The sequence below is a fragment of the Macrotis lagotis genome, chromosome 6, assembly GCF_037893015.1.
Source record: "Macrotis lagotis isolate mMagLag1 chromosome 6, bilby.v1.9.chrom.fasta, whole genome shotgun sequence".
In the NCBI taxonomy this organism is placed as follows: domain Eukaryota; kingdom Metazoa; phylum Chordata; class Mammalia; order Peramelemorphia; family Peramelidae; genus Macrotis; species Macrotis lagotis.
The window spans coordinates 230,079,440-230,106,718 of record NC_133663.1 but is presented as its reverse complement, the minus strand read 5'-3'; the positions used below and the strand labels follow the sequence as shown (position 1 = coordinate 230,106,718).

Here is a 27,279-nt window from a genome sequence, read left to right as displayed (position 1 = left end):
TGCTTTATCCACTATACCACCTAGCCGCCCCATATATGTATATTTCAAAGAAGATCCTGAAAGTGTTGACCTAAAACTATGAAGGAAGGAAGGAAGGAAGGAAGGAAGGAAGGAAGGAAGGAAGGAAGGAAGGAGGGAAGGAAGGAGGGAAGGAAGGAGGGAAGGAAGGAGGGAAGGAAGGAGGGAGGGAGGGAGGGAGGGAGGGAGGGAGGGAAGGAAGGAAGGAAGGAAGGAAGGAAGGAAGGAAGGAAGGAAGGAAGGAAGGAAGGAAGGAAGGAAGGAAGAAGGGAAGGAAGGAAGGAAGGAAGGAAGGAAGGAAGGAAGGAAGGAAGGAAGGAAGGAAGGAAGGAAGGAAAAAGCATTATGAGGTTTTTGCACTCATCTAAAATCTGGGAATGCAAATGCAAGCAAGTAGAATGTTCTTTGCCCTCCAGGAACTTATATTCTAATAGAGAAAGTCATTAAATATATTAAGAATAGGAATGGACAGGAAAGGCAGGAGGAAAGTATTTATTAAGCTTTTACTCTATGCCAGACATAATAAAAAGGACTTTTCAAATACTTTCTCATTTGATCCTTACAACAATCCTATGACGGGGGTATTATTATGATTCCCCTCTGAGAAAAGAGGCAAGCAAAGTTTAAGTGACCATGCAAAGGTTACATAGCTAGAATCTAGTATTGAATTCAATACATAGCTAGTACTGAACTCAAAACTTTCACCTTAAAATATATTCTACTTTAATAATTTGTAGCTACATATGCATCAGGTTCATATTTTCATGCAGAATCATCTGGGATGGTCAGAATGGAATATTTACCCGAAGGCCTAGAACAAAGCATTCTAGTAAAGACAAAATATGCTGATTGTCTTTGGTTGATTACTGTTCTTATTTGGCTTTTGAAAAACCATCATGTGACTTTCTTACAGTCACCTTAAGAGTTGTCATCATTTTTAAGAAAACTTAGAATTTTTAAAAGCCTTAAAAAATTTTTTAGCTACTAGTATTTTTTATAAATTCATTGAATGGATCATCTCTTCTGTTGTCATGGGAGGACATATTTGAAAGTCAGAGAATGGGCAGATTTAAAGATAAATTGTGAGCTGCATTGCTAGAGGAAATGCCCTCATGGATTAGATTACAAAACCATTAGATTTTTGTAGCATAGAAATATTTCCCTTTTCTGAAGGACTCCACTGATACTATCCATCAAATTGGTGAATGCCTTTTTTGGGGAGGTCTGAAAGGTGAACAATTGATAACCTGTACCAATCACATCCATGTATGTAAATTGTCATTTGGTAACACATTTGTTCTTAGTAGGTGCTGAACATAGAAAATGAATTAAGTTTTAGAAAGAGATAAAGAAGGTAGAGGGAGACAGAGTAATTCAGGAGGTTTGCCAAACTGGGCTTCTCTGTGTAATGGTGGCCTTAGGGAACACCAGCTTTATCATCACTTGGAAGAGAGAGGAAGTTCCTAATGCATTCAGAGCCCCACCTCTCTTGAATTTGGACTTCTCTCTCACTCAGCCTGGCTCTCTGCAGCAGGAGCATATCCAATGAAATTATAAAATGAAGCCTGATACTACAGCATGCTTTGCAGCCACTGATGTTTGGGGTCCCCAAAAATGTTTCTGTGGAGGCACAAAGGACCCTACAGGAGGAAGGGCTAAAGAAAGACTTTTGCTGCAACAATGAAAAGACAATAATTAAAGGTAAACTTTGCAGGAGAAGTTCAAGGTAAGGTTATATTGTATTTCTCCCAGCAAGTCAGCACAGTGACTCAGGGATTAAAATGAATTTATAACCAACTCACTAAATCATTCTAGAAGAATTTGGCCCTTAAAAGGAATCTATTTTGTAAAAGAAAAAATAGTAGAAAATTCATTCATTAGGAATACAGTGAAATAATATTTCAGTAAATGATCCTGTACTAATAATTGGACTGGAAATGGGTTGAGTGATTGCTTGCTTATGGGAGATTGGGGATAGAGGTGAGAGTGGGGCTGAAAGTAGAAGAACATAAAGGTATTTGGTTACTCTACTATTGGTATTGTCCCTTTCTGGGTTTTGTCATCTTGATATTACTTCAAAACCATTTTAGGATTTGTTCATTTTTTTCTTAGTGACCAATTGGGAGACCCAGGAGATCCAGGGGATTATGGATTTCATTCTACTTACCTAACAAATTTTCATTAAATAACTAGAGAAAATGATCGCATGATATTGAGGATGAAAGACAGAATTTCACTGCAGCATAAAGGAATTTTTGATTTCAAGTCAAATAACAGTTTATTTATTTAAAGGTTAGAATTAAAGTCAACTTGAGGTACATATTGGAATTATTTCAGAGGAGAGCACCAAAGACTACAAATGAAGAGAATATTGAGATATTTTAAGAATTGTTCCTAGGATTAAATTAATAGCATTTGATGATTGGTGTTTTTTTACCTATAGGAGAGTGTAATACTGGGCAAAGATCACTGGAGTAGAATAGTTTTGAGGAACTTCATGAAATTTCTTCATATTTCATAAGTAATCTCTGGGGTTGGCATGCTACAGTTGAAATAGTTACGGCCCTAAGTCTATGCAAAAAACACAGCAACATGGAATGTTAAAACCAGAAGGCTAGAGAGAGAATCTAATCCAAGCCCCTCTTTAGACAACAGATGAAATTTAGGTCCAAGAGAAGCTAAGCAACTTACCCAGGGTCACACAGCCAGTTAGTGGCAGAGACAAATAGAAGCCAGACCCTTTATATTCACAAATTAGTGGTCCAAAACAACATGGACTGGATACCAACAAGCTCTGTTGTTCTTTTTTTGCCTTGCCTCCAAGGGAACAAGGAGTACAACTGTTGGTCTCAGAAGTAACCTGTCCCCTTCGTGATTCCCTGCTTCTGTATACTCCCTGATCTTTCCAGGTCTTTCCTCCTTAACAAAAAACACACTTCTCAAAAAACAAACAACAAATGAACAAACAGAAAACTATCTTTCAATTCACCCAAATCATAAAACCACCATGATTCATATTTTTGGTTTTTTTTTTATCTAGTGACAAAGATACATAGGAATTCCTGGGGAGGGGGGGGGGGTATGATGAACATCATTTAAATAGTATATGATTTTAATTAAATTCCATTTTGCTGAGGAGGGCAGTTTCCCTTGTGATTGCTTTCTTCAATAATTATTTAATAAGAACCTCCTGTATTCAGAGCATTGTACCAGGAGCATGACGAAGGAAGAAAATAGGATATAAAATAGAGATAAAAATATAACCATGTGGTTGTAGAGCCTACAGTCTAATAGAGTGATATACCCTGCAAGAAAAATAAAACTAAAATGCAAAATAATACATGATCTCTAGTTCATCAGACAAACCTTTGGCAAGAGGGGGATCAGGGAAGGTTTCCCAGGGAAGGTGGGGATTTTAATTGACCTTTAAAAGATGGATAGGAATTCAACATGTGGAAGAGTAAAGTACACAGGAGGCATAAATAACAGCTAACATTTACATAACACTTCAAGATTTGCAAAACACTTTACTTCTGCCCAATATAAATTTACTCCTTTCTCATCTTTCTTTCTCTGGTTCCTCACTCTCCCCTGAATTTTTATTCCATTCTTGTTTCCCACTGCTCCATTGATTTCCCCCCTAGCAATATGTCAGTAGGACACAGCAGCAACACAGCCAGAAGAGTGTGCAGGCGCGACAACAAAGCAGTTAGTGTTACAAATGTGATTTGTGCTGGCTTGTCGAAGGAACCAGTCCTTGCATACAGATCATCTTTTCTTCAAACATCTAAGCAATAAATCATACCACCAGACAATTAACTGTAATCTGAGGGAAAGAAGACCCAGTCTTCCAACAAAGTTGCAACCGGCCTTCTCTAGTTAACAAATAGGAAGCAGACAGATAGACAGACAGGCACTAAGGTAAAGTCAGAGAGACACAGACATAAAGACAGAAATATAGGCAGGTAAAGTCAGAGAGACATAGATATAGAAAAAGGTGAGTGAGAGAGAGACAGAGACAGAGAAAGACAGAGAGACAGAAACACAGAGACAGAGAGAGACACCCAAACAGATAGAGAGATGGGGAGAGAGAAACAGAGATAGGGAGGAGCGAGACAGAGACATAGAGACAGAGAGAGACATAAGCAGAGATACAGACAGAACAGCAGGCAAAGTCAGAGAGATTAAAGACATAGAAAAAGGTTGAGAGAGAGACAGAGACAGAGGAGAGACAGAAAGGAGAAAGAGATGAGAGACCGAGAAAGGAGATAGAGAGACAGAGACAAAGACAGTCAGAGAGAGATTTGAGGAAAGAGAGAGAAAGAGACAGGGATAGAGAGATGAGGGAGAAAGACAGAGAGAAAGAGACAGAGAGACAGAGACAGAGAAACAGAGAGAGACAGAAGCAGAGATACAGACAGAAAGACATAGAAAAGGGTTTTGAGAGAGAGAGAGAGAGAGAGAGACAGACAGACAGACAGACAGACAGACAGAAATAGACAAATAGAGATAGAGACAGACAGAAAGATAAGAAGGCAGGCAAACGGGGGGGGGGGGGGGAATAGAAACACAAAAAGGGACAGAGACAGAGACAAAGAGAGTGAAACAGAATGAATTGCCACCAATGATGTAACAATAATAACAATTATAATAGATGGTTTGCTATTTAGGGGCAATTAAACCATTGCATCATTCAGCAACTAACTACCAATGTGTTTGTTCCCTTTGCTACCAAAACATTCCTTGTAGCCTGAAATCTTCCCCAATAGTTTCCTCTTTGTAATGTTTATGGGCCCAGTATACTATGTACCGCTACTGCTCGTTAAGTGAGCTGGTGCAAGGTAGTAGGTGATGTACACCAGGGCATGATTTTCAGCAAGCTGCTTTTATATAAAATGTCATAAAGGATTTTTTAAAACGATGCTGACCCTTATAAGGTAATTAGTTTCCCAAGTAGCTGAGATAATTTCAGAAATCTTTCTTCTCTCTCCCCCCTCCACTGTGAAAAACTACCCAAACTAATATTGCAAAAATGGAGAAATTTTTAAAACAGAAAAGAAAATTGGAAACACAGAATGGGAGAAGGAAAAATCAATTTTCTTAACAGGGTAAAGGTACAAAGAACAAATTGAACTGATGGTTTTAAAACTGTTCCCTACTCAACAGAGCATTATTTTAGTACACAACTGCCTGATAGAGCAGGTAATACCTCCAAATGTGAACTGCATGGGAAGGTTTAAACCAAGTTGTTTCCTACACTTGGGGCGCACTTTGATTTTAGCTGTCACTGCACATTCAAAGCGTGTTTTGTGGCTTTCTGATCTGTTCTGTCCTGGGATTCTAATGAATACTTGCCAATGGATCACAGCATCTCATCCACAAAGAAAACTATAAGAGTCTTTAAAGCCCTGATTCTCTAGATTTCATAAATGTTTGTTTTTTCTCTTTTACAGAAACTGCAAAGAATCGATCCTCCTCACTGTCATTCAACCTTACCCTGTGAGTGTGCCGTGAGTAAATCGCCTCCTGCACCTACATACTGTTAGACTTCTGTTCTTAAAGAGAATCAAAATATTACCAAAATGTAGCAACATGGGGAGGAAATGATTTTTTGTTTGTTTTTATTTCAATCTTCACATAGAATTTCAAAAGTATAGGAAAACCCCAGCATGAAAAGCCTTCCAAGGATATGAATTAGAAACTCATCTGTAGCATAGTCTTAGAGTTGCCTAGAGCACTGGGTGGCTAAATCATTGACTCGTTGCCTCTGGGGTAGGACTTGGACCCAGGTCCCCCTCAAGGTCAAATTTCCATCAAGGATTCCAAACTTCTTCACACACTTTCTCTCTGTTAGCTAGAAGATTTCAAGAGATTCTCTTTCAATAGATATCCCTTTTGGAGATACATAGTTTTCATGAGAAGCGGGGTAGCTAGGTGACCCAATGTATAGAGTACCAAGCCTGAGTCAGGAAGGCCTAAGTTTAAATCTGGCCTCAGACTCTTTCTAGATGTGTGACCTTGAGCAAGTCACTTCACCCAATTTGCCTCAGTTTCCTCATCTGTAAAATAAGCTATAGAAGAAATACCAAACCACTCAAGTATCTTGCCAAGATAACCCCAAATGGGATCTCATAGAGTCAGACACAAACTGAAATGACAAAACAATAACAGCAATACCAAATAAATATAAAACAAATAAACAAAAGGCAATTTCTGGAAGGAAAGCACTGACATTGAGGAAAAAAGGAAAGTTTCATGTAGAAAATAGTGCTTGCCCTAGATCTTGAAGGAAAAGAGATATTCTACAAGCCAAAGGTGGGAGGGTTCATTCTAAGTATAAGGCAGGTCAGTGGAAAGGTTGCTCTTAGGAAGAGAAGGTGGCCTGCTAAATGGGAACAATGGCTAGACCAGTTTGATTAGATTATATATTATAGAAAGTAAGAGTGATGTATGCATATATTAAAAAAAACTGGAAAGTTAGATTGAAAACAGGTTGTAAATAAATTCAGAAATACTTAAATACCTAATAAATAAGTGAAGAAAGGAGAAAATAAAGGAAGGAAGGAAGGAGGGAGGAAGGAAGGAAGGAAGGAAGGAAGGAAGGAAGGAAGGAAGGAAGGAAGGAAGGAAGGAAGGAAGGAAGAAGGGAGGGAAAGAAAGGAAAGGGAAGAGAGGGAGGGAAAGAAGGAAAGAAATTGTTAAAGGACTTTAAAAGTCAGAGAAATTTATAATTTTATTTACAATTTATACTTTATTTATATTTAAATTTAGTTTATTTTATATATATAATTATTTTATATAATTTATGATATATTTTATCCTAGAGGCAATAGGGAACTACTATGCTTAAAGTTGGTAACCATGTGGAGGATAGACTAGAATAGAGAGAGATCTGAGGCAGAGAAACCAGTTAGTAGGCTGGAATAATAATAGCTAATATTTATATGACACTGTGCTACAGGAGCTATGCTAGAGCTTTAAATTTGTTATTTCATTTAATACTCATTACAACTCTGGGAGGGAGATGCTATGATTATCACCATTTTACAGATTAGGAATCTGAGGTAGACAGCATTTAAAGACATGCCTTGAGTTACAGCTAGTAAATGTCTAAATCTGGATTTGAATTCAGATCTTTCTTAGTCCTGGCCTAGCTCTCTATTCACTTACCACCTAGTTGCCTCATTAGGTAGGTAAGAGGTAATGAAGGTCTGGACTAAGGTGGTAGTGTGTGAATGAAGAGGAATATGAAGTGAGATATATTGTATAGTTAAAAGTGGCAAGATTTGGCAACTAATTATCTAAGTGGGGTGAGGGAGAGGGTTAATCAGAACTCCCAAACTTCAAGAATAATGGTACTAGAGAACAGGTATTCCCAAATACTGAAATACTGAACCAAAATCTTTCCCTTTACCCCATGCATGTTATCTTCCTGGTATCCTCACCATCTTGAACTTAGACTACTAGGCTGGTTCTGAGAACCAATTCATTGTGGCCTGGAAGTCCTAAATATCAGCTATTTCCTGAGTCCAATTCCTAAAAAGAACTCTTTACTTCCTATACTAGAACTAGAGTTCAGCATGTCAATGATGGAAGATGATCCAACTGACTCCACATTGACATTCACTCATCCCAGGACCCTAGAGGGAAAGTCAATTGATTCTGCCTCCATCCTAAAGAGGACAAATTCTCCTATCCACTTGAGTTGCCTTCTTCTGAGGCAAAAACTCCTCCTCCTCCTTACTCTCTCAAAAAAATTTTGTCACTACCCACCTCAATCCCATTCCTCTATAGCCTATATCCTTATCTGCCTTTCCATTGCATGGTGTCCTCTGAAACCTCTGCTCTAGTGTTAACAAAGTCCCCTTTAGCCCAGGTCTCTTATCTTCTCTCTCCTATTCTTAGGCTCACAGAAATCTTGTCCCTCTGACATTCACTGCATCCTTGACTGTATCCTCTCTCCGGTACTGGATGCTCCATCTTTCATTCCCACCAAACACTGAATTAGGAGCAGGAGTAAACATATTCCTTCTTCACTGTCAATTCTAGCCCATCCCTTTGCTATTGTTACTCAGCTTCCTCTCCTCCTTTGAGGTTTGCTCCATGTTTCTCTATTACCCAATCTCTGTCACTCAATACTTCTATGTTACCTGTACTGAATATTTGTCACATTCACCTGCCACCAGGTCACTGCCCTTTCTTCTTCAAGGAGGAAGAACATAGTCTTCCTCTCAACCATAATCTCTGCCCTTAGATATTTGCTGATGTCCCCGCAAACACTGTGACTTCCCAATTCCTCCTCATCTTCACTTTGTTGTAGCCACAAAAAGAGATGGTTATACTTTAGAGCTCACTACCACACTTAGAACTTAACAACCACCATGATTATGAATACTAACTTTCTTCTTATTCCATAACTTCCTAATCTTATACGTCCCTCTTTTTCTCTTAAACCTATCCATCATCATCATTATGATCTTTGTTCTTTCAATCCTCTCTGATCTTCCAGTATATCACCTCCTTTCTGATTTCACTTTCCTCCCTTAACAATCTTGATTCTATGATTAATCAGTTTTAGCAAAGATTATTCTCTGTCCTTGAATTCTTTGGCCCCTTGTTCACTCACACTTGGTCAAAACAGAACCCAGGTCCCACCATCCCTTTCAGGTTTTTTTTTCCTCTACGTGACTATGTGTAGTTGGATTCATAACATATAGTCGATCTTTGTGTTCATGTGTGTTTGAGAGTGAGAAAGGAGAGAGAAAGAGAGAGAGACAGAGAGAGAAGCAGAGGAGGAGGAGGAGGAGGAGGAGGAGGAGGTAGCACATTCTCCTAGCTTGGCTCAGGGAAACACTAGCCCTCAGATGGACACAAAATCAGTTGAATATGAGGAAGTCATGGAGGGAGGGATGAAACAAACGATCATGTGTAAAAGTATAAGATTGAGCAAGTGAAAATTTTATTTCTGAGGGTCAGCAGAGGGAGGCTATCCCCTCCTGGGGTCTGGCATGTGTAAGTAGAAAAGAGTAATAAAAGGATGGAATGAATGAATGGAGGAAGGGGAAGTCCCCATGTGGTCTGAATTTGACCACAATCTTTCCTCCTGAGGGGCAACTGAAGTCTTTTGTCCCAAAAGACAGAAAAGAGCTAATCCTGGTGGTACTAGAAGAGACAGAATACAAGTGATACAGAAACTGAAGATACAATACCTACAGGAGAAAGAGCACTTGCTTTTAAAATAGAGAATCTATTTATTATTTCTGAGACCTTAGGAAAGTTTCTTTATATGTGAGCTTCTGAATTCTAATCTGCAAAATGTGAGAATTTGATTATTGATGTCAATCAGTAAATATCTATTAATCACTTACCATGTTCCAGCCACTGGGGATCCAAATACAAAGAATGAAACAATCCCTCCCTTCAAGAAATGATGCTTTGCTTAATGGATTGAGTTTAGGGAGAGCCATAATGTATACACTGAGCCTGGAAAGATCCATAGGCCCCAAGACATAAAGGACTTTCAAAGCTAATCAGAAGAGTCTATATCTTATCCTAGCAATAAAAGGAAGACACTGGAATTTTGGGGTAGGATGTGATGAGATGAGATGCTCAAGGAAAATCTTTTTGGCTGCTGTGTAGAGAGGGTGGACTAAAGTAGAAAGAGATTCAAAACAAACCTTCCATCTCTATGTCTAGAAATCTTTACTACCAGGGGCAGCTAGGTGGCATAGTGGATAAAGCACCGGCCTTGGAGTCAGGAGTACCTGGGTTCAAATCTGGTCTCAGATACTTAATAATTACCTAGCTGTGTGGCCTTGGGCAAGCCACGTAACCCCATTTGCCTTGCAAAAAAAATTTAGGGGAAATATTTACTATCACACTACTGGAGAAATTCAAACAATACCAATTGAATACATTTCAAATTTATGCTATACCATCAAATAACCAATATGCATTTATTAAGTGCCTATCTATATGCCATTGTACTATGCATGCACTGAGAATATCAAAACAAAGAAACAAACATTCCCAATTTAAATCTCACTTTTTTACAATCATCATTTTTCCATAATTGATTCTCTATCACCTCCCCAAAACTTCTGTTCCAAACTGTCTTCAAGTCATTTATACCATCTTGTTTCCAACTTTTTTTCCTCATTCATTCTTTCCCACCTTTACATATTCTATCTCTTCTTGTTCACTTATTCCTATAAATACTCTCAGGACTACCCCATCCTAAAGGATGAGTCCATCTTCACCTGACTCTGCCATCCCTTCAACCTATCATCTTCTCCTAAGCCAAACATCTAGACAATCATTTAACTTGCTTTTCCTATTCCTTCTCCATTCATTCACTTCTCAGCCCTATGTAATCTGGCCTTCAACCCAAACCCTTTACTAGAGCTACTCTTTCCAACATTGCTAATGAACTCTTAACTGTTAAGTCTAATAGCTTTTTAACAATTTCCATTCTACTTGACATCTGTGCAGTTTTTGATAGTACTCATAACTCCCCAACCTCTTTCTGGATGCTCTGTCCTCCTCTGGCATCTGTGACACTTCTCTCTCCTTTCTCTTATATGTCTGCTTTATCTTTCCTCAGTCTCTTTGGCCAAATAATGTATCTGCTATACCCACTAAGCATGGACAGCCCTCAAGATTCTATTCTGAGTACTCCCTTCCATTCTGGAACTCTGGTGATTCCATTAATGACCATGGGAATAATGCTAATTTTTACTCAAGGGCTTTCCAAATCTACTGATTCAGCCCTCATTTTTTTTCTTGAACTCCAGTCCTACATTGTTCACTATCTGTCTTATATCTTCACTTGGATATCACAAAAAAGCAGTTAGGTGGCACAGTGAATAGAGAACTGGACCTGGAACCCAGAAGACACAGGTGTAAATCTCACCTCAGACACTTAATAGTTGTCTATTTAATCTCTTTTTTTGCCTCTGTTTCCTCACATGTAAAATGAAGGTAATAATAACACCTGTTTTCTAAAATTCTTGTGAGGATAAACTGAGATAATTATAAAGTATGTTGTAAACCTGAAAGTATTACATACATGTCAGTTATTATGATTATGATTATTATTATTATTATTTAGCGTGTCCAGTATAAAATGCACTAACTTTCGCTTCCTGCAGATTTTCCTCTTGCTTCAAATTCATAGCTATCCTTCTAGACAATCTTTGTAGCTTTTAGTCTCTCCTGTCTCTTCCCTCCTGAGCGTCTTTAGTCAGTGAGTTGACAAGTCTCAATGATTCATCACCTCTCCCTGATTGAAAAATGACCATAGTTCCCTGATTGTTCTCTCAGCTTGCAGTCTCCCTCTTTCAACTGCCTCACATGGTTATCAGATTATTGTTCCAAGGGCCATTGTGTGACCATTTCACACAACAATAATAAGCACTTTCTATGTGCTAAGCACACAGGTTTACAATTATATCATTAGATTCTCACAACAGCCATGTTAAAGTAGGTAGAGTTTTTCCCATTACGCAAATGAGGAAACCGAGGCAAACAGAGGTGAAGTGACTTGCTCAGGCTTGTCATATAGCTAGTAAGTACCCAAGGTCATATTTGAATTAAAGTCTTCCTGAGTCTAGATCACTGTTCAATTCATTCCACTACCTAGTCCCTATTGCTTTAGAACAAACTCAATCTGATCTTGATAATTAATTAGTATTATTTAGCCTCATGCGCTCTGCCTTCCAGTCAAACTGGCCTAGAAGCTGCTCCCTGCATTCAGCCTCTGGCTCCCATCTCTTACCTCCATCCCTTTACCCAGGTTACATACCTGTACCTAGAAGGCCCTCTCTCTTAGCTCTGCTATCAGTACCCCTTTTTTTTCATAGCTTAGTTCAAATGCCAACTTCCTCCATAAGCCAAGTAGGATCCTTCTCCTTTACCAGTGCTCTCTCCTTCCTCCTACTCTCTCTCTCTCTCTCTCTCTCTCTCTCTCTCTCTCTCTCTGTCTTTGTGTATTTCTCTGTCTTTGTCTCTCTGTTTCAATTTGTCTTTCTCTGTATCTCTCTGATTTTTTCTGTCTCTTTTTTCTTTCTCTCTCTTTCTCTCTCTCTCTCTCTCTCTCTCTCTCTCTCTCTCTCTCTCTCTCTATCCCTCTCTCTCTCTCCCTTCCTCCCTGCCTCTCTCTTTGTCTCTCTGTCTCTCATCTCCCTCTGTCTCTCTCTGTCTCTCTCTGATACTGTCTCTCTGTCCCTCATTCTTCCTCTGTCTCTCTCTCCCTCTGTTTCTGTCTCTGTGTCTCTCTCTTTCTTTCTCTCCTTGTCTCTCTTTCTCTCTCTATCTCTGTCTCTCTCATCTCCCTCTGTCTCTGTCTGTTTCTCTCTCTCTTTCTCTGTCTCTCTGACACTTTGACTCTGTCTATCTGTCTCTGTCTTTCTTTGTCTTTCTCTGTATCTCTCTCTGTCTCTGTCTCTGTCTCTCTCTCTCCCTCTCTCTCATCTCTTTTTCTCCCTATGTCTCTCTCTCCACACATTGTACCCTATCCCCCCCAGTAGAATATAAGTTACTTGAGGACTAAGATTCACTTTCTTTTCGCCCTATATCTCAAGCATCTGGCACACAGTTGACACTTAATCAATGTTTATTCAATTAAGTGGAATATGAATTATAGCCTAGCTTTTGCAAAGATTGCATGATTTATTTTTTAGGTTATATAGTTTAATTTTTCCTTTTCACTTAACTCTGAGGCACTCACATTTTAATTATTTTCTGCTGTCTAAAACATTTCTGTGGCACAAGTCGAAATATATTCCAATGAGAGACATTGAACAGTTCCAGTTCTTGATAGAACTTAAAGTCTGCTTTTTATTTGGTTAAATAATCCTTTAAATCCAATGGAAACATGAAATCATTACCCTCCTGTTTCATCCTTGCTAACATCTGAAAGCTTACTTAACAAAAATATGATGTTTTATGCACTGAATAAAGTGAGAAAATTAGTAGGAAAGTCAAGATGCATTATATGGAAAAAGCCCTAGAGATACAGTCAGGATGAACTGTATTCAAATTCTTACTTCAATACTTCCTAGTTGCATGACCCTGTCATTTGTTTCTTTAAGCTTCAGTTTCCTCATCTATAAAATAAAGGTAATAATACACCTACATCTATATAACAGGGTGTTAAGTAGTTTTATAAACCTTAAAGTTATTTTGAAATGTGAATTGTGATGATGATGATTGATGGTGATTATTACATCCTTAGAAATTTCTCATTGTTCATTAGAAACCCCCTCTCTCTATAATTGTGACTGTATATTTGAAATCAAAATTCAGCAATGTAACTCAGGAAGGCATGTATTATATGTGACTTATAGTAACTGCATCACAATTGTTTGAAGTATCTTTCCCCTCAAACTATATTTTTCTCAACCATTTCTTCCGTTTTTGGATGATTTTTCTACCCTTATCCAGTTATCCAGGTTCCTTCAATATTTTAAGGTCAATGTCAAGCACAATCTTCTCAGTATTATAAAATAAAGAAAACAAAATAGTGAGTCAGTGAAAAATTCTGGCTCTGATATTTACTACCTATGTGACTTAAGGCAAATTAATTTCTCTGAGTCTCATTTTCTTCCTTTGTAAAATGATGGGGTTGGACTAAATGATGTTCTCTAATGCTACATTCATGTGATAATACATATAAAGCACACACACACACACACACACACACACACACACACAAACAAACCCTACAGTTCACAATGATCTCCCCTTTTCTGAATTCACTATGTGGCTGTTGCTCGGTCATTTTATTTGTGTCTGACTCAACCCCATTTGGAGTTTTCTTGGGAAAGAAAGATACTAGTGTGGTTTAACATTTCATTCTCGAATTCAATTTGCAGGTGAGGAAACTGAGGCAGGCAAGGTTAAACAGGATTGCCCAGGATCACACAGCTAGTAAATGTTTGAGACCAGATTTGAACTCATGAAGATGAGTCATTCCTGACCTCAGGGGCAGTCCTCTGTCCACTATATAACATAGCTGCCCCTAAAGAGGACACAGTGACTGCTTAATTAATATTAGCTACCACCCCCCACAACCTCCTTTTTAATATCCTCTCCTCCCTACAACTTCTATGAGACAATTATGTTCCAAAGCTGTTGGTACCACACAAGATAAAAAAGAAAAAAACAGACAATGGGAAAATTATGCCTCCTCTTGCTGGTCAGTTCTGGGTTTCCCCTTCATATTTGCCATACCTTATTTTGTCAATATTACTCTTCTAGGGTCCGCAATGAGAGGGCTCACAGAGTGGAATGAACTGACTCTAGAGAGTATTAAGCAAAGGTTGGGTGGTGGCCACTTCTAAAGCATAATGTGAGGAGATTCCTGTAAATAATAATAGCTGGCATTTATAGAGTACTTTGAGGTTTATAAAAAAAACTTTATAGGCTTTATCTCATTTGACCCTTATAACAACTCTGGATGTGATAGATGAGGTAACTGAGGCTGAGAGTGGTTCAGTGGCCCAGGGTCACACAGCCAAAAAAAATCACAAGGTAGATTTGAGCTCAGATCTTCCTTGCTCTAGGACTAATGCTCTGGCCATTACACCACATAGCAATTCAGTTAAGAACCAACCTAGAGGAGGCAGCTAGGTGGCTCAGTGGATAGGGCACCAACTCTAGAGTCAGGAGTACCTGAGTTCAAATCCGACCTCAGACACTTAATAATTACCTAGTGGTGTGGCCTTGGGCAAGCCATTTAACCCCATTTGCCTTGCAAAAACTCAAAAAAAAAAGAAACAACCTAAATACTCTAAGAGATTTCTTCTAATTCTGAGAATCTATGGTTCTCTATCTTTTTAGTATGCCACAGTTTCTATTATCATAACTTCTATAATTGAAACATTTGAGTTGTTAATACATGTATATAAAAATATATACATACTGAATGTACTCACTTTGTTCCTGAATAAAGCAATTTACTATTGAATTCACTAAATTATTGCTATTCCTGATGCTGGATTACATTTGTTTACCCAACATAGTCCAGATTCCAGATTTCATAGAAAGAAACAGATGATCCAGTGGACTGAAAGTCAATAAATTCTACTTTTATTACTGACAATAAAAATTAGCATTTTAATTACTTTTACAACTTGCTGCCTGGCATTTTTATGTTTAGTTTCCTCTGCATAATATCATCAAATAAAGAGAAGGACTGATGTTTGAAATCCTTTTGCCAGATTCAACATGTAGGTCTGTCTGTATTGCCAAGGCATGGTTTGGTGTAGGCATAGAACGAGTCCACAAACAGCTGCTAGAATCCCAGAGAGGGTCACAATGGCAGAAGGAGCTAGATAAGTAGTGGTTCTCAGCTATCTGTAGCCTTTATTTATAGTTAATACCATATATTTGGTTTTTATTTGTCTCCTGAAATTCCTTTCTTTCTCTTTTATATTTTTTCCCTTTCAAATGATGGACATTCCATTCATTCAGTGAATGGTAATAGCAAAAAATGAAATGAAATTAATAGTAGTAGTAGTAGTAGTAGTAGTAGTAGTAGTAGTAGTAGTAGTAGTAGTATCTGCTATCTGAACCACTGTGCCAGCTACTGTGAGAGATGCCAGAGGCACAGTATCTGGCACATAGTATGCACTTAATAAATGTTTATTGACTGATCTCTGAACCCAAAAAACAATCAAAATGTGAAACTTGCTCCTGTTTTAGATGAATTTTTACATTTTATCTCTGCAGTGTTATTTTTCCCTCAAACAGTTTATTATTTATTTCCATAACAATCTCACTCAATTCATAATCATTTATCAGTCCAGACCTTGAGGGTGAAAATAAAAAATGAAATAGCCCTAGGCCTAAAAAGCTTACATTCCAATAAACAGATAATATAAATGAGTATAGTAGATACAACACAGGACCTGAGGCAGGAAAACCTTAGTTCAAATCTAGTCTTTAGTCATTTAGTAACTGTGTCTTAATTTCTGTCTCCCTCTGTTTTCTCAACTATTTTAAGGAACATTTAGCTCTGTGCTGTTATAAGGAACAAAAGAAATATTTGCAAAATGCTTAGCATAGCACCTGGCAGAATAAACACTTAATAAAAGCTTGTTCCCTTCCTCTTATGGGCAAGATAAATTAGTATCAGCTCAGAAAATGCCAGTTTCTCCAATCTTGCTGTGTTAAAGACATTGGATTATGGAATTCGTGTTTGTTTCAGAGATTTCTCAGACTCCTCGTATTAAGAAAATGTAATGGTAAGAGATTTTAACTCCTAAAAATAGTATCGGGTTTCCATTGCTATAGTCATTGCTATAGTTACATTCAGGTTACTAGTGCCTACAGCTCTCTACTTCCATAGTCACTAATTAGGCACTGAGGACTTTCAGAGCCTCTGAAAATGGAATTTTTGTAGAAGACACAAACTTTAAATAAGATGCTATCTCTCTCCCTCATGGAACCTATAACCTAGGAGGGAGATATGTCAAATGTACAAATAAATATAATATCAAATGATATGATAAGTATACAAGGGAGGTGGAGGTTGAAGAGGGGGCAAGGATAGGAAGATCATTATTCTCTAGGGAGATCAGGAAATTTTTATGATGAATTAAAAGATCGATAATAATAATTGTCTTTCATCTTGGAAGATCATATCAAAGAGGTGATGCCATCACAAGCACGTGAATTGGATTTGAGTGAGGGGGTGCTGTACTAAGTCAAAAGTCTCACTTTCTCCTCCAGAGAGACCATTTAGGTCCAGTGGCCAGATGTGAATCAGGACGACCAGAGATGGCCCTGGATGAGAGGCAATCAAGGTTAAATGACTTGTCCAAGGTCACACAGCTAATAAATGTTTGAGGTTAGATTTGAACTCTCATCCTCCTGACTCCGAGGCCAGTGTTCTATCCACTGCACCATCTAGGATGCACCAAAGGATGGACAGGACTTCCAACAAAAAGAGATAAAGAGTAAGGTAATGCAAACATAGGGAATATTGTGGACATCAGCATAAAGGAAAGAGCTTTGACAGCTGCAAAGAATAGATTCATCGCTCATGCTGCAAGTTGAGACTATATTCTTGTTCAACAGGATGCAAATAAGAGATTAAAACAGAGAAAATGGAGCCCCTATTAGTATGTCCATCACATGTGCCAGCAGTTGCCCCTTCTTCTGAAATAAGCCAAATTTTACCTTTGTTTTCAGAAGAGGAAACAGATGCAATGAGACTGGGGCCAGCCATCCCATTTTAAAAACAGTCTTTCAAATCATTTCCATTCATTCCTCTTTTCATGAAGCATTTACTGAATATATCAAGTTTATGGAACTAGATTTAGAACTATAGAGATTGGAAAGGAATTAAAGAAAACAGGCTCTACCTCTAGACATCTGGTTGGAGAGAATATATACATATACATATATATGTATATATATATATATATTTCTATAACTCACATGAAATGAATCTTCATACTTCTTAGCCCATGTCTCTTTTCTATTTTTCTATCTAGTACAATTGAAATGTTTTCTTTTCTTTAGATAATATGACTGAAATTATTATTACTGTCAAATATTTATTGAGCATCTTCAGAATGAACAACATTGTACAAGGCACTGTTTTGAATAGAAATCAGTGACTAGTAGATCTAGGGATTCATTAATACTGTTTTCTGGTGGTAGTCTAGACTTTTCGTTTCTTTTTTTTTTAAATCTTTTTCCTTCCCTGTTCTACACTTCAGCATTTAATCTACTATTTTTTTTAAAGTCAGAAGAAATAACATCAGAGAACCTCCTTTTTAAACATATGTACACACAATACAGATACACACATGTGCATAAAATAAAATACAGAGGTATTTTCTTTCCTATTTTTCATTTGGCATAGAATGATATTGTCTCCACCATCTAGACTCTTATTCCATTGCTTCCAGTTCCATCTTTTCCATAGTTCCCAAACCCTTCTTCCCAAACCTCATACACTAAGGCTAGAAGGAGGGTACACCAAAGAAACCAAAATAACTAAATTAGTTACCTGAATTCATTGAAAAATGTAAAAGAAAACCAATGGTGTTCTTTTTAAATACTAATCACCTTTTGTTAAAATGATATTGCAAGGGGCAGCTAGGTGGCTCAATGAATAGAGCACCAGCCCTGAAGTCAGGAGGACCTGAGTTCAAATTCAGCCTCAGACACTTAATAATAGCTGTGTGACCTTGGGCAAGTCACAACCCCATTGCCTTGCAAAAAAACCCTAAAAAAATGATATTGCAAAAATAAGTGATTCTATATAATAAATTCTAAAGAGTTAGGATTAATAGAGGAAAGATCAGTTAATTAGTGAAAAGTCTGAATTATAGAACTTCATTAAATACATTGTTATTACTTTTAAATACTTAAGAGCAATGTCAAGAGATAAAAATATACTGTCAAATGGAGGTCCCATATGGCCTTTTTAATGAGTAGATAAAACTCAATTATAATTAATGCTATTACTCATTTACACTATAGACAATGTGTTGGAGCACATTTGTTCTTAAAAATTTGAATCTTTCCTATATAACACTGGTCATCCTTTTAATTTGCTGATCTGATCCCCTCTATGATATTTTTCACAAGTGATCATACCTCCCTGGACCTAACTTCCCTTATCAAGAAAATTATGTAAGAAGAAGAGATAAATAATCTCTGAGGCTCATTCAGCTATATGGTCTATTGTTCTTCACATTTCATATACTAATGACCTTATCCTAACCCAGGTCATTTTTCACAAAGTTATAATTAGTGAAGTTCAAATTAAAGAGGTTCTAAAGTAAATTATGGGCCTTTCTTCAAGACCAAAGTATTTCATAACCATCCCATCCCATAGCATCTTCCTCTCCTATGTCTCTCAGACTAATCTGATTTTCATAGATTTTTGCCATTTTTCATCACACCATCATGTATCTCCATCACTAAATATTTTGTGTGATAGTAGTGAATGCCAAGTTAGAGTGAGGTACATTTTGGTGTAAATTAAAAATGCCTAGAGGGAGAAAATTTGAATTCAATCACCAACTTTTTTCAAAATATTTATAATCCAGAATTAACTGATTATCTTGGGAATAGGAACCTTGGGAATTAAACTCCTTCAAAGGCAGTTATGGGACATTAATTAAAAGAGGGGGAGCAGGGAAGAAAGGAAAGTAGTTCAAGGGGCATTAAATACTACTAGAGGTAAGCTCACTGCCAAAAGTTGGGAACAGATGGAATAACCTGGAAATCATTATTCTCACAGTGATACTATACATCTCAATGGCCTTACAAGCATCACTGTAGCAGAGTGCTATGCCATAATTTATGTATATAAATATATATACATATTTATATATATATATATATATATATATACATAGAGAGAGAGAGATTAATGCTAATAAAAGCTAACTTTCCTAGCTCTTACATTTTCCAGGCCCTATGCTAAACATATTTGATAATCACAACGACCCTCACATACAGTTGCCATTATTATCTCCATTTTACAGATGAAGAAATTAAAGCCAAAAAGAGTTAAGTAACTTACACAGTGTCAAATAGCTAATGTCTGAGACCACATTGTAACTCGTGTCTTCCTTCTTCAAGACCCAGTTCTCTATCCATTGCACCACCAAGAAAACATTAATATGTTGAGTATACTTTCACTAAGGCAGGGAAATATGTAATGTATTTTAGGAAAGTATTTTTTAAAGATTAAAACTGTTTTTAAGTTTTAGTATTGAAAGGAATAATTCACAGTAATCTGGAAAATTCATCTATGCGATTCTTTCCTAATGATGATGTTCTGTGTCACAATAGCTCATCTAATGTCATTAATGCAATGTGGCTTTCACACAGACACAAATGCTTCACCTATGATACACACATTCTGTTAATGTAAATAACCTGCTTCAATTCATTAAGAGAGAATAATGTTTCCCTAAACTAAAAGGTGACATTTTCAAAGTAAATTAGACACTCCTTTTATTATTTCTTTGTTAATTGTCACTTATCATGGACCACAAATAAGAAGATAGATGAGGGTATTCAAACCTAAGGATTTTTTTCTTTGCAATGGAATTTTCTTAGTCATTTAAAAAACTTGTCAAGAGAAGTAGTTTGTTTCTGAAGAAAAACTTATCATAATATAGTTTCTCTCCCATACTTTAGAAAGAGAGCTTCTGTCTCTAAGAATTAACATTCTATACAGTTCTCTAAGTACTTAGTTCATCACAAAAGGGATGAGAAATTAATTATGGGGCTATGATAGTACTTAAGCCAAAATTTCAAACAGTACCCCTAAAAATGAACCCTGGGGTAATATGAATAATTATAGTTTAATTAGTCTACCTGTACTGAATTGAGGTGAAAATAATTAATTTTGCTTCTTACTCCCATTTCCTATGGGAATATATGAATAGATAATGTAATATATAATATATGATCATATGAAGGGTAAGTAAACTGGAGATGTATAATTCAGTGTCCATAAAAATATAAATCACTGGGCTTTGTCCTGAATTAGGAAATTACTTTAGACAAAGATTTCTATAATTAATAGTCATATCTTTAAAAATATATTGGGTGAGTATATTATGAAAACTATTATTAATCAGTAACTGTTATTGATCACCAAAGTGTTTTACCTGCAGTATGGAATCATAGAATCTTAAAGTTGGAAGGAACATTCTAGATTATGTAGTTCTACTTCTTATCTCACTTTTAGGGATTTCTTGCCTCTTCTAAGACAAAATTGGCTTTCCCATAACTACTGATTTTTAGTCCTATTTCTGCCTAGACTTTCTGAAACCTAAGACTCCTTCACAACCCTTCAAAACTTTGAAGACAATTGCCATACCCCTAGTAGAATACCCTTTTCTTCAAACTAAAATTATTTTCTTCAGCCATTTTTATATGATATCATGTCTAAACCCTTTGCCATTCTGATTACTCTTCTTTGAATAATACACAGTCTAATCTATCAAGGTATCTATTAAAAATGTAACAGATTCCCACATGAACTCACAATCCACCTACCACTTTTAACATTCACATTGAGGCCCTGGGTCCATTAGCTATTCCCCACACCCTTTCTTTTCTCATGCAGAGACACAGAATCTTGCCAAACAGATGGTTATGTCCACCAGGGTCTATTCTTCAGTTCCAAAAATGTTGCATTGAACAGAATCTGTTGCACAGAATCCAAAACTTTCCAATCACCTACATAGCCAGGGGTTCTCTGCTTCTTCCTGATCCTAGAAATATCTCTTACATTATGCTTGAACAACATTCCTCTCACTCTCTAAATGAGAGAATGATCTATGAAGATCTTGATTTGGTTGCTCATCCTCCATCACCCTCTCAGAATGTGCATTCATCTCCAAAGATGCATATGCAAATACCTTTTCTTCCTCATACAAGTTCACCAGTATGTAGTAATAATAATAATAATAATAGTAATAGTAATAATAATACATAACATTTATATAACACTTTAAAATCTGCAAAGCACTTTACATTGACTACTTCATTTGAACCTCACAACCACCCTGAAAAGTAAATACTATTATTATGCCCAAATTGCAGATGAGGAAACAGAGGTTAAGTGACTAACCCAAGGTCACACATGGCTAATAAGTGTCTGAGGCAGGATTTGAACTTAAGTTTTCCTGGCTCCAGGTCCAACACCTGCAACTTAGCTGTAACACTAATTCACACATTAACTCCAATTTCTCTCACACGGGTGCTTTGTTCTTTTTTACTTCTTCAGCAACCATGCCACACTGTCACAAATACACCAAGTCTTTGTTTCATTGCTTCAATAATGACACCAATCTACATAACAAGCACACCCAGGGACCAGATCTCACTATCATAATTACCGTCTTTGGGATAATATCCTGTCCTATACTCAAGAGATAGTCTTTGATGTGTACATAGCTGTACAAATTCTGGATTTTTTCCACTCAGTTATCTGCCTTCCCTAAGGGTTCTCTATCTTAATAATAGTTACCCAGAATGATGTTTCAGCTGGGATCTTACCAGCAGACTATAGTAAAATTATCACAGTGTCTTACACCGGTAAAGAGAACTGGTTCTAAAGTCAATAGAGCTGGGCTCAAGTCCAGAGGAATTGACAACATATAAGCCATATGATGGAAATAAGTCCCTTTGAACCTTCATTTGTGCTACAAAATGAGGGTGCTGCCCTAGATGACCTCAGAAGTCCTTTTAAGCTCTAAATCTATGAAACCATAAATAACTCCTTCATTCTAGGTTTCTTACTTAGGCTGCATTAATGCCTGTTGAGAAACAATATCACTCTACAAATTCATATTGAACCTACTACTAAAATCTCTTATGCCTTTTCCCCCATGAACTATAATAGTAACTGACACTTATAAAGTTGTTTTGGAATATTTATGAATAGCTTTTGTTTTTACATCATTTTTATTTCCCAATATATCCTTTCCCCTTCCCCTAGCCAAAGATCTATCTCTAATCATAAAGAATTTAAAAATTCAGAAAAATCTAACCAGCACATTAATCAAGTCTAACAATATGTGCTGTGGGTCATATTTAGTGTTCCCCCACCCCTTCAAAGGAGAGATGTACCTTCTCAAATGTCTTCTTATCTCCTGCTTAGTCATTCTAACTACAAAGTACATCATTTCAGAGGTCATTGCCCCTCTTTATAATTCTATTTTAGTATTCATTATGGTATATTCTTTTCCTGCTTCTGCTTATTTCCCTTTGTATCAGTTCATATAAATCTTCCCATGACTCCTCTATTCATATTCATAATTTCTTATAGTTCATAAATATTAAATTGTAATCATGAACCACAATCTATTTAGCCATTCTCTAATCAATGGGTATTTACTTTGTTTCTAGTTCTTGACTTCTTTAAAAAGTGCTACTATAAATATTTAATGTATATTGGCTCTTTCTTTAAGTTTTATTTCCTTTATGTCTTGATCCCCACCCCAGTAGTGTGATCTCTCAGTATGGACACTTTACGTCACCTTTGTGCTAGCACACTTTCAATTTGCGTTCATATAGTGCTTTTAAAAGATTTGCAAAGCAGTTTACATGCATTATTTCATTTAAACCTCACAACCTACACCATGAAGTAGGAACAACCAACATTATTTATCTTTACTTTACATGAGAAGAAACTGTTATGCAGTGTGATGAAGTGACTTTAAGTGATGTGCCCATAATCAAAAAGATAGCAAATGTCAGAGGCAATATTTTAAAATGCAGGTCCTCCTGACTCCAAGTCCAACACTTTTTTTCTACCACATTACCCTTTTATTGAAAAATTACCCCTTTTGCGAATTGATTATTAGAAACTTAAGTGCAAAGATTTTATATTTATATTAAATTTCAGCATGTTAGATTGTTTCCATCATTCCATCCTGTCCATGGTTTTTAGTTTCTGATTTTGTCTTATAATGCATTAACTGTCTCTCCTAAATTCTTGCCATCTTCAAATTTTAGTAGTAAACCATCAGTGTCATCATCCAAATGACAAACAAAAATTGTGAACAGACTTCCTCTAGGCTGATTTTATTAAATAAGAGCTGTACCTCAGGTACATGTCCACCCAATCAGAGTATCATCTAACCTACTTTTTTCCATTTTTTTCACAAAGATAACATGAATAACTAACCAAAAAAATAAAATTTAGCCACTATATATATATATATATATATATATATATATATATATATATGTTATTTCCCTGATCTACCTAAGTAACATTATAGAGAGATTCCATGAACCTGGGGTCTATGAACTTATTGTGGTAGCAATATTTTTGTTTTGTAACTAATTTTTTCAATATAATTGATTTCCATAATGTAGATCCATAAACTTTTCCTCCTTGTCAAAAGGGTCCATTACTTTAAAAAGTTAAGAAAAGGAACTAGATGAAATTGACAGGACTTGCTCTTCATTAACATATGCTGTTTTCCCTTCCTACTCACAAACCATCCATATAATCCATCCTAGAACATGCCAGAAAAGTCATCACATTTATTTGTCAATCCATTTTTGGGTTTACCCCCCTTTTTAAATATCAGGGCTTATTTCCCACCCTCTGACATCTGCAGTATTTTCCACAATTACTCAAAGATTATCAATAACAGTAGTTCAGCATTCATATTCTTTTCATTCATCTGAATCAGTTCAATTTAGGATCAAAGGCTCAAGAGAGCTTCTGAGATTCTAAATCAAACTCTGGTGTTCTTACTACATTAATTCATTCATATGAATCTTGGTCTCATTCCTTTCTTTTGATGTTGTTGCTGTTCAGCCATTTTTCAGTAATATCTGATTCCTTTCTGGGTTTTCTTGGCAAGGATACTGGAGTGGTTTGCCATTTCCTTCTCCAATTCATTTTACAGATGAGGAACTGAGGCAAACAGAGCCATATTGACTTGCCCAGGGTCATACAGCTAATAAGTATCAGGTTAGATTTGCACTCAGAAAGATGAGTCTTTTTGACTCCCTATATACCCTTCATTACCTCTTAACATAAATATTCTTGTCTTTTCAGTTTAAAGAACCTTCTTTTGATGCAGAAGATGGGAACAAAATAGAAACTAAGCAACTCTGTTTTCTTTTTGTTATCCATTGGTATTATATCTTCCACTTTGTTGCCAAAAGGTACAAAGGCAACCTCCTCCCAACATTTCACTTATTTTTCTGCCCAAAAGCCCAAATCTCTACCTTGCTGCTACTTCCCTACAGGTTGAGTTATTATCATTTACCTTGACCTTCAGAATTCTTTATTCTCATCTAGATGTGAGAAAGAAGAAAGCTTCTTCCTTTAATTATAGTTCCCAATACTAAATACAACAATACTGGGAATCAGAATTTTTTTTGGCTCTGTTCCATTCATGTATGACTTGTCTCAGACCTCCACTCAGTCCTCCCCAAAGCTAATATACCACTTTTTTGATCTTCCAGCAAGGTCTTCAGAGGTTTCTCTCCTTTATCTTTCAGTAGTATCCTATTCTGATCTTTGATTTCTTATCTATCCTAATTCAGCCCACATTCTAATTTCCATTCCAGTCTTCTCAGGGGCATTCGAGGCCCTAAGATTGATCAATAGGTTTAATGATTCATCTTAAATGGTCCAGAATGAATTTAGATTTCAAAAACTTGAACAAGTTAGAAGGCACAGTGAATAAAGTGCCAGATTTATTGTCAGCAAGACCTGAATTCAAATCCAACTTTAGATTCTTAGAATCTCTGTCACTTTGGGCAAATCATTTAATGTCTATTTCCTTTAATTTCCTCATCTGAAAAAATGAGGATAATAACATTGTTGTAAAAAATCAAATGAGATAATCTATGTAATGTGCTTTGCAAACTTTAAAGCATTATATGAAAGTAGTCACTAGGCAACTAATATGAGGAAAGAATGCTTTGGAGATAAATGAATTTTCAATAAGTATTAGGAAGAACAGGCATCTAGATGAAGATCTTCATGGACTATTCCCCTCATTTAGAGGAAGGTAGAGGAATGGTGTCCAAGGAGGATATCTATCCACAAAATGGGGTTAATAAAAGTCCCTACTTCCCATAGTTAGTGTGAAGATCAAATGAGATAATGTTTATAAGGTGCTGAATAAATGTCCATTGTAGCTTTATCATATCATTATTATTATTTCAGATTGGCCAGCTCTCTAACAAATCTTTCTTGTTCCTTCATCTTAGACAACTTTCATCTGACTCCAAAAGGAGATTTTTTCTACTTTTTTTTCTACTTTATTCTAAACATACATTTAAGAATTGCTATTGTTCTTAGAATTTTTCCCATAACTCTTGCTTATACTGAGTTTTATTGTGGGCCTTTGCCCCTTCTTTTTTCCCATCTCTTGGTTCTTTCATTCTTGTCTTGTTTTATACATGTTTTTATAAAATACGACCTCATCAGTGATGTCCTTGTGAAAACACATTGTTATTTTTGATCCATAATTTTTGGGGGGAGGGGGGCAGGGTAATGACAATCTCCTGGACTCAACAATCCATCTTTTGTCTTTGCATGTTTGCACAAGTTATCCCCCCATATCTGGAGTGCAGTCTGTCATCATCTCTGTCCATCTTTTAGAGTCCTCATCTTCCTTTAAGGATCAGCCCAAGTGTCATCTCTTCCATTACACCTTCCCTCATATATTGTTATTGTTCTCTTCCTCTTTATATTTCTTTATATTTACTTATTTGTATACATCTTGCATTCACTTTCCTCTTCCCCATCACCAATAGAATGTAAGCTACTTTGCTCAAAATTCTGCAGTGTCTTTCTCATAGAGGAATTTATGAAAATGTGGGTGGTATCTTGGTCTTTGAATTAAGATTTCATAGTGAATCAACTGAGTGATCCTTGAATAAAATTGAGTTTTCATTCCGCTACCCTGGACCACACTCTCTTTCAAAATGAATTAATCCATTTTGCTTTTGAACATTGGAAGAATATTCTCTTTGTATATGGTCTGTTTCTCAATAAAAGAGAAGCATTTAATGCAATGATTCATGAAGATAAGATTAGATATCATCTAAATTCTAGGAAGTTTGGGAAAAGCAGAGAGGGAACAAAATATCCAGCCAATTTTCAATTGGCTGTGATTTAGTTGATCACTGTATTTCTATTGCTGTCCAGGCAGATCCTTGCTACCAACAATAGACTCAGCCAATAGGGTAAATAATGAGGAGTGAATACATCAATGTTTCTGTATGTGCTTGTCCTACTCTATGCCCAAAGCAGATATAACTGATAGCTGAATTTTCCATTGTTTTTTAATTATCTATCCTCTTTTCCCCTCTATTCAAACAACTAAGTCTCAGCTGGCTTTGTATCAGGATATTAGACAATGCCATCATTTTCTCTTCACAGTTTGCCTGATAGGGCTATAATGAGAACAGAACTAAAATATACATGCAAAAGACACAGAATAATCACTTAAAAAAATACTTGGATGCCTTGGGCAAGCCACTTAACCCCATTGCCTTGCAAAAAACCTAAAAAAAAATACTTGGAAATATGTTCAGTGACACAGAGCAGACTTTTCCCTCACTTACCTATATAAACAATTTTTAATATTCATTTTTAAAACTTTGATTCCAAATTCTCTCTCCCCTCTTCCTTTCCCACCCCTCTCATTGGGAAACAAAACAATTCGAAATAGGTTATACATATGTAGTCAAGAAAATAATTTCCATAATAGTCATGTTGTGAAAGAAAACAGA

General features: G+C 36.5%; 1 protein-coding gene across 1 annotated transcript in view; it reads left to right on the top strand.

Moving 5' to 3' along the window:
- LOC141491469 (FERM and PDZ domain-containing protein 4-like) overlaps positions 1 to 27,279 on the top strand; it is a 496,143-nt gene that overhangs the window by 423,319 nt on the left and 45,545 nt on the right. Inside the window, exon 5 of the mRNA XM_074192454.1 lies at positions 5,472 to 5,517. Within this exon, the coding sequence (XP_074048555.1) occupies positions 5,472 to 5,517 (46 nt within the window). The remainder of the gene's footprint in view (positions 1 to 5,471; positions 5,518 to 27,279) is intronic.